A 12,748-nucleotide genomic window follows, 5' to 3' on the forward strand; every position below is an offset into this window, starting at 1 on the left:
CAGTGAACAGATGTGATGCCCGAGAACAGTATTAACACCACAGTAATAGTCGTTGACTTCAAAAAGGCCCATAGCTCCATAGCTCTTCAACACACAGGAACAAATGAAGTTGGAAACCAAGACAGAAAGCTAATCCAAGAAACCTTAATGTATTCAACATCCAAAGTGAAATTCATAGAACAGATCTCGGAGTCATTCTGAATCAAGACAGGAGTGAGACAGGGCAATGGCCTGTCACCCATTCTGTGTAACTCAGTTTTAGAGAAAATAATGAAGACATGGGGTGAAAGAGTCAATGAGGTAAAAACTGGGAGACACAAGGAAAGAACCATCAACTTCACTGATGATATAGTTGTCATAACAAATAACAGAAAAGAAACCAAATAAGCTCTTGAGACACCCACTGCAAATTAAGCACAGAAAGATAATGCAAGTTGGAAGTTTCAAATGCCTGGCAGAGATTATACAAAAAACAGGACTGAAGTCAACATCCAATGAAGACAGAATCACAAAGCTACAGAAGGCAAATTAAGTATCTCTGTCAATGCCAAATTAAGACATTATAATAAAGTAGTCTTTCAAAGGCTATGTATGCCTGAGAAATAACAGCAATCAAGAGAAGAATGAAAATCAAGAAGATAGAAAAACAAAAGAGGAAAATACTGAGAAAGATCCATGTGCTAGTTCAGAAACAGGGGATCTGAATAAAGGGATCAACAACAGAACAGTACAAACAGACAGAGATGATTACAAGCAACATCAGCAAAGTTCTGCAGACACATACATAGGATGACTGAAGAAGACTGACCAAAAAAATTTTAACGTAGTGATGACTAATACACTGAAAACCAACTGGGTAAATGAAACCATGATAGACTTTGGGAAACTAAACATCTTCACGTAAGACATGTTGGACAGGAAAAAATACAGAGAAAAAAAATCAGAAACCAAAAATTTGACCCGGTGACCAATGAGGGGGAGGAAAAGAAGCTACAAAGAAACAGGAAAGAAGTGGACTGAAGAGATGAATAGCAGTTAATATATGAGAAGTTTTTGGGGAAAAAGAAGAGAGAGCCGGAAAAAAAGGTCATGAAAATTCATTATATTTTAGCACTCTCCTTAAGCAGGAATTATTGATAATAATAAATAATAATAATAATAATAATAATAATAATAACTACATGTATCTCAACGAATGCCATATTGCACATGTAATTTTTTTAATACATAGGGACTTCAGGAAGTAAATCACACATACCATCCCACACTGAGACCCTTTGTGGAAGAAGAGTGCTGCTTTGTTGTGGAGTTCCTGCTGACACAGTTCTGCAGCAATACAGATAATAGGTGCATCACAGTGTTGGAGCGAAATGGTGTGGCAATTGAAAACATACTCCAAAGTTAAAATTTGTGAGACAGTATGATACTTTTGGGCAAAACATCTAAATTGCACACAGAGTCACAGTGAAATTCTGACTGTATATAGATCAAATGCAGTGCTGTATCCAGCTGTAGTGAAATTGTGCCAAGAATTTCACTGATGCTGTAGGGACGTGGGTGACACTAATCTGCATGCAGTCCAGATCGTGTTCCCTGCAGTTTTCATATTTCGGCATCTGTAAGAACATCCACAGTGGTTCTTGAATGGCTTCATGACCAAGGAGTGGATTTCTATTGCCAATGAACTGAATGATTGATAGAATGTTCTCACTGTTGTTTACAGAGACTTGACAACTATGTTAAAAATAGTGTCATGTATCTGTGACTCTTTGAAATATAGGGCAGCATTCAATAAGAGCTATTTGGCCTGCCATAATAATGTGTAGCTTATTTTCCTAGGTCCCTTCGTATTTGTGGCGAAGAAGTGTATAAAGGTAAAATAACTAATGGTGGTTGAAGTAGAGAGGATATAAAATGTAGACTGGCAATGGTGTGAAAAGCTTTTCTGAAGAAGAGAAATTTAATTTACGTTGAATATAGATTTAAGTGTTAGGAAAGTTTTTCTGAAGGTATTTGTCTGGAGTGTAGCCATGTATGGAAGTGAACATGGACATTAAACAGTTTAGACAAGAAGAGAATGGAAGCTCTTGAAACGTGATGCTGCAGAATGCTGAAGATTAGATGGGCAAATCACGTAACTAATGATGAGCTACTTAATAGAATTGGGGAGAAAAGATATTTGTGTCACAACTTGACTAAAAGAAGGGATCAGTTGATAGGACACATTTGAGACATCAAGGGATCACCTGCTTAGTATTGGAGGGTAAAAAGTTTTGGAGAAGACCAAGAGATGAAGACAGTAAACAAATCAGGAGGTAGTTTGCAGTAGTTATTTGGAGATGAAGAGATAGAGGTGCGAGGAGAGCTGCATCAAACCAGTCTTTGGGCTGCAGACCATAACAATAAAGGCACAACTGTCACCAACCCAAAGAACAGTTCAAAGATCTTAGTGCTTTGCTAGATATAGATGCTTGGTGCTTGTACGGAGGCGAGAGCAGCAGTTTCAGATGTGGAGCCAGCCCCTTCTGCCACATAACATCACTGGTACCACAGCAGACAGGTTTTGCTGTGTGTTGCACTGCTTGCCTTTCGTACATGCATCATTTTGGCCCTCTCTGATTGGTGCCAGCTGCTGCAGTTGTGCCTATATAAGCAGAAAATGGTGCCAGCCCCAGCAGTCAGTGATATTTTACTCCTGATGACGATGGTAGAGATAGCCATTGGAAGCTTGAAAGTTTTATTCAAAACGATGTGGCTTGAAAATCAAGAAGTTTTCATTTAGATATGATCCTGTTAGAGGTAATATGCCATTGCCTTTCTCCGACCTGAAACTGACTGACCCACCCAGTTATAAGGCAACCTACAGGTGGTCTCCAAACTACATTACAACTTGTCATGTTTCAGATTAACAAACACTGTCAGATGTGAAAGAAGTCACAGACAAAAATCGTAGGACTGATCATGATTCGAGCCCAGAGATTTGGGTCCGTAGATTTTCGCTTAACCACAAGATGATCGAGTTGCACTTAATATAAATGTTCCATTCTCAGTGTTTCACTGCTAGTACCCCGTTAATGCCGTAGTGTATATAGAAGTACAATGTTCATTGGGCTATAGATTTTATGATTACCCTTTTCAAAAGCTTGTTCCTGGTCTCCCATATAACATTATACAGTAGCAAACATGAATCACATATCTCTTTGACAGGCAGGTAAATGCCATAAAAATTTACTCTAGAGAAGCATGCAGTAATTTACACGTTTCAAATTTTATCAACTTGTAACACTTTAGTTTTATTATTGTGATATGTTTTCTATAGTAGGTTTCGAAAAATTCACCTTAACTACAACAAAATATTAACATCAAATGTAGTCACAGCAGCTAATCATGATGCCACTACAGATACAAGTTTGATACTTGGCGGTTCAATATTGGCGTAGCTTTATTTTAATTTTCGTAATGTCTCTTGAAACAATTCTTGCCTGCTCTCAGGTGCAAGGTACTTTGTGCACTGAACACATCCTTAGGATTCTAACCATGATTTTTCTTCAACTGAAAACTTCATGTCTTCTATATAATGAGTTAATGGGCTGATGTTTACTGATTTTTTGGTGAATACTTTTGTGGACGTATGGGTTGTGTGCCTTGATCTGAGATGATACATTACTTTTATAAATAGAGAATGAAGCAGCAACACTGAAACTATATTTTTAGCCAACAAACTTTTCTGCACCTCTCGACAAAACCCTTTATTGCAGTACTGCTCCATTTCAGTCTCCTTGTGTATAATAAATGCATTTGTCACAAAGCCATCTAAACAGTGAAGGAAAAATCTCATCCATCATTTCTTGCTTTTTCTGTCTGTACAATGGTCTCACTTCTGTCAATCAAAATTATCCACCTAGTTCATACTGGAATTGTAATCTTTCAATATAAAAGGGCAAATGATATTGGTTATTGTTCCATCTTTCAGCCTATGAGTTACTGTGGACATGTCTGATGGTGCATGACGTAGAAGTCATGTTGACTGCTCTTTTGTCTTTCCACCTATAGAAGATAACTACTCCATCATTGCATATTCTGTAATTGAATTCCCCTCTTTCAATTTCCTTCTGGGATTTATTGTTCCACAAGTGTACAGACCATTGTACTTTAGATTCTTGAACAGATCATATGATGTAAAATAATTGTCCGTAAAAATAATATGATTCTTTTCTTGAAGATCACTGGTTAGGTTAACCCCTTTCAATCCTAAGCCTTCTACTGGACACTGTGAAACTTTGCCTGTATAAATATCAAATATCAAATGTATGATGATTCGTCCCATAACTTCCACACTCTGCATCCTCTGTTTATAGGGTTGTGTCTGATGTACTGTTTGAGAGATGATCTGCCTTTGAATTTAGCCATTGTATCATCAAGTGGTATAGCAGTGTTGAAATTTCTGTTCAAATTATCTAGCAACAGATATAGTTTGTCGTGATTCTAACTGTTTCTGTCGGGAGCCACAGAATTATCATTGAGGTACTCAGTAAGCAATTAAATCCTTTTGCTGGCATTAGGTTCAACGTATGACTTTCATGAAAGTGTGAATCAGTGCTCCAGTAATCTCTGTAGCTCTGTTTCTTAGTGAGTCCCATGTAAAGATTTGTTCCGATAAAAGTTATTTCATGTTCATTGGTGGGGATAAAAGATATGCTTGTCTGCGTTGCATGCAAAATTGGTTTGAAATACTAGTGTTTCATCAAAAAACTCACAATATAAGTCAACTGGCTTTATGTTCAGTTTGTTCTTTATTTCTGCAACCACACCAGCTTGTCCAATACATAAAGACACTTTGTCAACACTGGTTTCTTGGCTCCAGTTTATCATGACTGTTGATGGAATAGTGAGCAGCACCGCATTGTTTTCAGTTTTCTCATCACTTTCACTGTTATCCTCAAAATCACTGCTGCTCAACACATGGCTGTAAACAAGACTAGAACTTACACAATCTGTAATGAATGTCAGAACATTGTCATCACTTTCATCACTGTCGTCACCAGCAGGAATTTCATCAAATAATATTCGGTAACATCCTTCCTCCATTATTCTTTTTGGCAAGTCAAACTGGATGGTGAAGGGCAGTGGTTAAGCAACTAACCACACAGAAATCCACCTTTGAAGTGTAGAAAACTTGATTTGAATAAAAAGTAATATACTTGTAGATTTATGGAAAGTCATCACATGAATATAAACAATTACTTACCAAAAATAGCCTGATAAAGAAGAGAGACAGAGAGAAATGCACAACACTTCCATTACAAACACCAACAATGCATGAAGTGTCAGTTCATGTCATAAATACATGGCAGAAATACTGCACTGTGGTTCTCTTGCTGTCTAGTGAAACATAGTCATCAATTAAGTGGTTAGTTGAGAGAACTACCACCCTTGAGTGGTAAAACAGTGACCATAGTCCTTTCAAAGTGTCTACTTATGTGGTAGGTTACAATGATGCTCACCCTTCAAAGAGATATCAGTTTTAATGTGATACTAACTGTTCTTCACATAAATCACTTAGTAAGGGGACTAACAGTATTATGTAAAGGACAAATTGCTATTCATCACACAGCGGAGATGTTGAGTTGCAGATAGGCACATGAAAAACACAGTCAAATTGCCAAAAGCTTACTTATTTGACAGTGTTCTTGTTGAGCCTAACTGCAAATCAACATCTCTACAATATACTGAGTAACAATCTATCCTTTCCATAATGTTGTCAGTATTCCATCTTGGATTTTCCATAGTTTAGTAAGAGGATAGTACCTGTAAAGACACTTATTTATTATCTACATAAAGATTTAGTAAAATGGTTCTTCCACATACTGCCAAATTGTGCCAGATGTTTGTAACTAGTGCTATCAACCAGTATTTAGATGAAACGCATGAGAAAAGCTTGCAAAATATTACTCAGACAGAGAGATTCAATATCACGAAAACTATTCTTAACAGCCATGGAGGAAGTTTTCAGAACATGAAGTGTGGAAAAGAAGACATACTTACCTGAGTCAGCTTCAGTATTCTGATGACTTGTTTTGTTTTATTCCAGTGTATATATCCTTCAACAAGTATTGTCATAACTTAATAGAGAAAGTTTGAAAATAGATTTGTAAATCAGTTATAATAAGACTGAAATAATGTGTAATTAACATAGTGAAAAGAAAATAGTACAGATTAACAGCAAAGTTGTAGAAATAATCCATGAGTTTTAATTTTTAGCGCAGTTAAAAAGAGTGACTGGAAAGACAGAAAAAGAATTTCAACAGATGAATAAAAATAGACTGGAAGTGCTTTTGATAAATTCGATAGTTTTCATAAATAAGGTTGTGGAATGCCTGAAATGAAAATTTTGTCAGTTTATATAACCAGTTTTGATTTAAGGTCATGAGACATAGATTTTGAATGGCAAAACCACTCAAAAACTGAGGATTTCTCACCAAGCAGTGAAGACATGCATGATAGTTGTCAGAAGAGACAGGAACTCCAGTAGTATAACCAAGGAGCACAGTGGAGTAGAACATGTAATTATCACTGATGAAAATGAAACAGATGTGGGTGGCATATGTAGATAGCAGAATGAATGATAGGTGGGCTAAAATAGTTCTTTGCTTGATTTCAAGCGATAGGAAGAGCAAGATGGTGATCTAATCAAAGGTTTAAATGACGTTAGAAAACACGAAGATACAACACGGATGCATGTAAACAAGATTTCAATCCATGAGAAAGCTTCAGAGATGTCCCTGTCCAGCAGTGTATGCTAAAAGGCTGGTGAAGATCTTAGAGAAAAATATTTTTATTTTTCAAAAGGCATTGGAAAATAGTGTTCCTTTTTCTTAAAAAATGAGAATTACTGACTTTATACAAGTACAATCCTGAAATAGTTTCGCCTTGTGTCAAGTGAACAGAAGTAACTTCTCTCACAAATTTTGGTTCAAAATTATATGCAGGTTTATACTTATCTTTGTGTTCACTCGAAAGAAGGTGCCTATTTCTGTATTTGTATATGAAGTTAAAAAATATGCAAAAAAAATCTAGAGATAAAGGTTTAAAAAATGTAGAAGTAGATGGGTACATTTCAGAATCAAGGTTTATTTTCTGGAAAAATATGCTGATTGAACTGTCTTTCCTCAGACTGCTGAGGAACAGAACTAAAATGAAGCTACCAGAATTCCAAAGTCATTAAAATAGCTAATGGAAATACTGTCAGTGCCCAAAGTTTTCCCATCTTTTATTAATATTCATTCTTACAATAAGTTTGCAAGATTTCTTTATTGGCAGACACACTGAAAAACAAATCAAAATTCTGAATATCATATAATAGTACAATAAAGCATTAATACACTTTGTTTGGCTTTGCATACTGACCAAGGTGACACGGTGATTAGCACACTGGACTCGTTTTCAGGAGGATGATGGTTCTAATCAACATGTGACCATTCTGATTTAGGTTTTCTATGATTTTTCTAACTTGCTCAAGGCAAATCCCACAATGGTTCCTTTGAAAGGGCACAGCCGTTTTCCTTCACAAACAATGAAACTGTCAAAGATTGTGCTCCTTGTCTAGTGACATCATTGTCAGCAGGAAGTCAAGCCACAATCTTCCTTTCTTCTTCCTTCTACCATTGTATGCTGAGTGGCTACCAACCGACATCCTCCAATTTACACAGACCTCAATGCAGAAGTTGTTATAATTTATTGTGCTGTTTCATTTATTATTCTGTGCATTTCTGTATTTTCTTTTTTCCCATGTCGGGTTGGATATTTTCTGAGTAATCCACAGCTTTTACATATCTGATTTTATATATGATGGTGTTGAGCAGCAAATAGGCTCATAAAATTGGACTTTGTAGCACTTTTTGAAGTTACATTCTTCAGAGCATATGAAGCTTACCCTGAACACACACAAAAATGTGCCCTTGGCAGTGCACTCTTTATTGTTGGTGAGAAATATATGAATGGAAGTTTTTGTGGGGCCATCAGAGATGTTCAGCTCAACATCAAGTGAAAGACTGTTCACTGATTCAAAGAGTATCAAGTAAAATGGATAGCAGAATAGGCTTCGGGGCTGTGGGGAAATGGATTTTGACCCTGAATCCATATTATGAAAGTGTCATCAATGAATCTCAACCAGATCAGGGCCTGAGATTGTGGATGAGTGGAAATGAGTGTTCCTTGAACAGGCTGGCTGAAGGTGCATAGTGAGGCATGTTATGGCAGGACTGTGACTGCCATATTATTTGTTTGTATATCTTACACTCAGAAGTAGTAGTAGTGAATGGCAGGACTGTGACTGCCATATTATTTGTTTGTATATCTTACACTCACAAGTAGTAGTAGTAGTAGTAGTAGTAGTAGTAAATGAAAATGTTGTCAGTCACATGTAATAATAATGAGACAACAAGTTTGGAGTGACATTGACAGTGGAAAAGGTACTGTTTGACTGTGACATGAGCACATGCATAGTGTATATTAGAAGTTCTGTTGACAAAGGCAAACAAGGAAATAGGTAGTAATGTGATAAGAACTGTGGAAAGATGATAGAGAAAGTGGTTTGTGTCTTTGTTGTTTATAGTATCAACGTATTCACAAAGTACCATCTCTTTGTGTTTCCTACAACAGATACATTAACAACACCACAAATCACACAAACAATTTAAGATCGCAGGACAACACACAAATAAAAGGTATTACAGTTTGCTAGCTTTCAGAGCCAATGGCTGTCTGCAGATGGGTTGAAGGGGAAGGAAGAGGGATGAAGGAAAATGACGGGTAAAGTTCGGAAAAATCACCCAGAACCCCCAGGGGGGACTTACCAGTTGGGATGAGAAGAAAAGGCTCATTGTTGAGGACCACACCAGATGAGATTTGAGAACCTGAGAGCTTAAAGGTGGAAGGTAGGGTAATTTGCAAGACGGAGATTACTGCCAAAACCTTGTGCAAGAGTTAATAACAAAGAAAAGTGAAGTGCATTGTATGTGATAGAGGTTGGAGGGGGACAGCAAAAAATAGACAGGTCAGAAAATGAAAGACATAAAAAACTAAAATGGAATGAAGAAAGGAATAACTGCTGTGAAGAAATGCTGAGACCAAAGAAATTAACATAATTAAGGCCAGATGGATGGTGAGAACCAAGAACATGTTGTAGTGCCAGTGCCAGTTCCCACCTGTGGAGTTCTGTGAAACTGATGTCGGGAGGGGGGGGGGGGGGGGGGGAAGGCACTGTGGTCAAGACTGTTATGTTGTAGAGCATGGTCTTCTGTCACAGCGTATTGTATGTTGCCAGTATACACTCTCTGCCTGTGCCTGTTCATCCCAACTGATAACTTGGTGGTAGTCATGCCGATATAAAGGGCCAAACATTGTTTACATAACAGATGGTATATGACGTGTCGTTTCACAGGTGGCTCTCCCTTTGATAGTATATAAACGACACATGTTATATACCACCTTTTATGTAAACACTGTTCAGCTTTTTACGTTGGCATGACTGCCTCAAGTTGTCAGTTAGGATGAACAGGCATAGGCAGAGAGTCAATACTGGCAACACACAATATCCTATTGCAGAGCACGCTCTACAACATGACAGTCAAGACCTCAGTGCCTGTTTCACTACACATGCCATCTGGATTCTTCCCCCAGGCACCAGTTCCTCAGAGCTCTGTAGATGAGAACTGGCACTACAACATGTCCTTGGTTCTCGCCACCCACCTGCCATTAATTTGCGTTAATTTCTGTGCTCTCAGAATTTCTTCACAGCAATTATTCCTTTCTTCACTCCATTTTAGTTTCCTATATAATTCATTTTCAATTTTTCACTGTTCCCCTCCCACTTCTATCACATACATACATAGCTTTTTGTTCTTATTAGCTCGTGCACAATGTTTTAGCAGCAATGTCTGTATTGCATATTACTCTGTTTTCCTCCTTTAAGGTCTCAGGTTTTCAAATCTCTTCTGGTGCAGTACCAAACAATAAGTCTTTCCTTCTCATCCCTTCCAGCAAGTCTCCCCTGACAAGAGGTTCTGGGCGACTTTTCCTAACTCTGCCCTATTTCCTCTATTCTTTCCTCTTCAATCCTTCTGCCAGAAGAAGGAGCCACTGGCTCCAAAAGCTAGCAAACTGTGATAAATTTTATTTGTGGGTTTCCGTGCCACTGTGTGGTGAGTAGATTTTCTGACTATCCAATTACTTATATTTTCAAAAAAAATTTTTTTTGTTGCTGAAGAATTTAAGATGTTACAATGGAAGGAAACTAATTTTAAATTAGCTGAACTCTATATTACCACTATCTTTCACAGTTTTTAGTTGCATGCTTTATGTCTGAAAATATTAACATAATATTAACACAGGTCGCTCACATTTCAGGAACAGAAACCTAAGATTTGCAAAGTTTAAACTTTTCTTTCAATTATTATCCTGTTTTTGTCCATGGGATCCTATATTTCATGTTTAAGATGAATAAGCAGTAAGAAACTGTGTTTTTTGGGCCCAGTGCATCCTTAATTCTGTGTACATCATGGAACACATGTACTGCTCTTTCAGTAGATTTTCTACTTTTCAATTTCTTGGAATAATTTTGTTTCAGGCATGGTATAGATCTCGACAACCCAGGGCCAGGAACGGCAGGTGCTTCATCTGTCATGCAAGCTGGCCACTGCTCTCCTATGGAGATGACATGTGGTGTTAGTGTGGCTGCTACTTACAGTGACAGTGGAGATTCAGTTGGTGCCAGATCCATTGACAATGCTACTCCACCAATGCATTTTCTGACACCACATGTTGAGATATCAATGGCTGATGCACCAACTCCATTTTCACCTAGCCAAGTACGTATGAAAAATTTCAATGCAAATTATTAAGCTCAATCAGAAATACTATGAAATATAACTTTTCGTAGCACTTTGATGTGAAATTGCTTATTTATGCTGTTTTGGTGTTGTTTTCTTCTATTTTCTGCACCACTTTACTGGGAGAATCATTATTATCAAACTTTTGCAATGTTGCCATATTAGGCAAAATATATAGCTGATGTAAGTAGTGTAGCTGCAGCTTTCTTTGATTTTTTTTCTTTTTTTTAATATATTCTTTAAAGTAACATTTGACTGCAAGCAGTGTGTCCTTCTTCAACAATTTTAACTTCTTTCTTTTTTTCAATTTGTGTTTCATGGAATAGACACCACAGTATCTAATGGTAAGATATTTATATTTACTGCCTGAGTTTCACAAATCTTTAAAATTTTTATTCCCACTTTGTAACACGTGTTATTATTTCTAGAGGGAAAAACAGAACTTCTCAGAGTCTGGAAGTAACCTGAAATCTTATTCCTTCCAACTGTGTATTATCTTCAAACAAATAAAAATGTTTTTGAAACCATGAGGAGGAATAACTGTGAATGATGAAGCTGTGAGACAGAATGAAGAATTTTTTATGCATCTTCACTTACATTTATACAGTCTGGACATTGCTATTGATATTTCATGACATTTTGAAAATGGATGCACTATCAAACACTTAAATTTTGTGATTTAAAACATTTCAGTTATCTTGTGACATATTCATATTTCCACAATTATGTTGTACGAGGGTGGTTTGAAAAGTTCTTGGAATGAAATAGAAAGAAAGTACCTACATCACTGAAACCTTTTTTATTTTTCAATGAGACTCCTTGTAGATTAATGCACTTGGTCCAACGATGTTCCAGTGCCTTGATCCCATCTCAAAAATGAATTTCCTCCAGGCCTGCAAAATAGGTGCTAACTCCAGCTATCAGTTCTTCGTTTTAAGTGCATCTTTGTCCACCAAGAAACATTTTCAGTTTTGGAAAGAGATGGAAGTCTGACAGAGCCATATCAGGTGAATAAGGTGAATTTGACAACAGTTCATACCTTAGTTCATGTAATTTTGCCATGGCGATGGCACATGTGTGTGGATGCACATTGTCTTTATGGAAGATTACTTTCTTCCTTGCTAAACCAGGCCTTTTTTCATATATCTTTTATTGCAATTTGTCCAGCAGGTTAGCATAGTATCTCCAGTAATTGTTTGCTGAGTGGGGAGATAATCTACAAACAGAATCCTCTTCACATTCCAGAACGCTGATGCCTTGCCTTTCCCGCTGAAGGAATTGTCTTTGCTTTATTTTGTGTCGGAGAATCAGCATGTTTTCACTGCTTTGACTCTTATTTTGTCTCTTGGGTATAGTAGTGCACCCAGGCTTCGTCTGTGGTCACAAACTGGCACAGAAAATCTTGTTCGTTTCTCCTAAAATGGGCCAAACATTGTTCTGATATGTCCATTCTCATGCATTTTTGATTCAGCATCAAGAGTCGTGGTACCCATCTTGCAGATAATTTTTTCATTTCTAATTCTTCAGTTAAAATATATCTAAAAACAAAGATGATGTGACTTACCAAACGAAAGCGCTGGGAGGTTGATAGACACACAAACAAACACAAACATACACAGAAAATTCAAGCTTTCGCAACCAACGGTTGCTTCATCAGGAAAGAGGGAAGGAGAGGGGTTTTAAGGGAGAGGGTAAGGAGTCATTCCAATCCCAGGAGCGGGAATGTTTCCCTCTATTATATTCATATCATTGAATGTTTCCCTCTATTATATTCTCTTCAGTTAAAATGTTATATACCCTTTCAGATGACTTCTGGCAAGCATTTACAATTTGTACAGAAACCAGATGGCAGTTGTAAG

General features: G+C 37.2%; 1 protein-coding gene across 1 annotated transcript in view; it reads left to right on the plus strand.

The window, feature by feature from the left end:
• The window catches only part of LOC124607181 (zinc finger protein sdz-12), a 70,714-nt gene that overhangs the window by 17,565 nt on the left and 40,401 nt on the right, over positions 1–12,748 (plus strand). The window contains exon 3 of the mRNA XM_047139398.1: positions 10,628–10,868. Within this exon, the coding sequence (XP_046995354.1) occupies positions 10,628–10,868 (241 nt within the window). The remainder of the gene's footprint in view (positions 1–10,627; positions 10,869–12,748) is intronic.

This window comes from Schistocerca americana, chromosome 3 (assembly GCF_021461395.2).
Source record: "Schistocerca americana isolate TAMUIC-IGC-003095 chromosome 3, iqSchAmer2.1, whole genome shotgun sequence".
Lineage (NCBI taxonomy): Eukaryota > Metazoa > Arthropoda > Insecta > Orthoptera > Acrididae > Schistocerca > Schistocerca americana.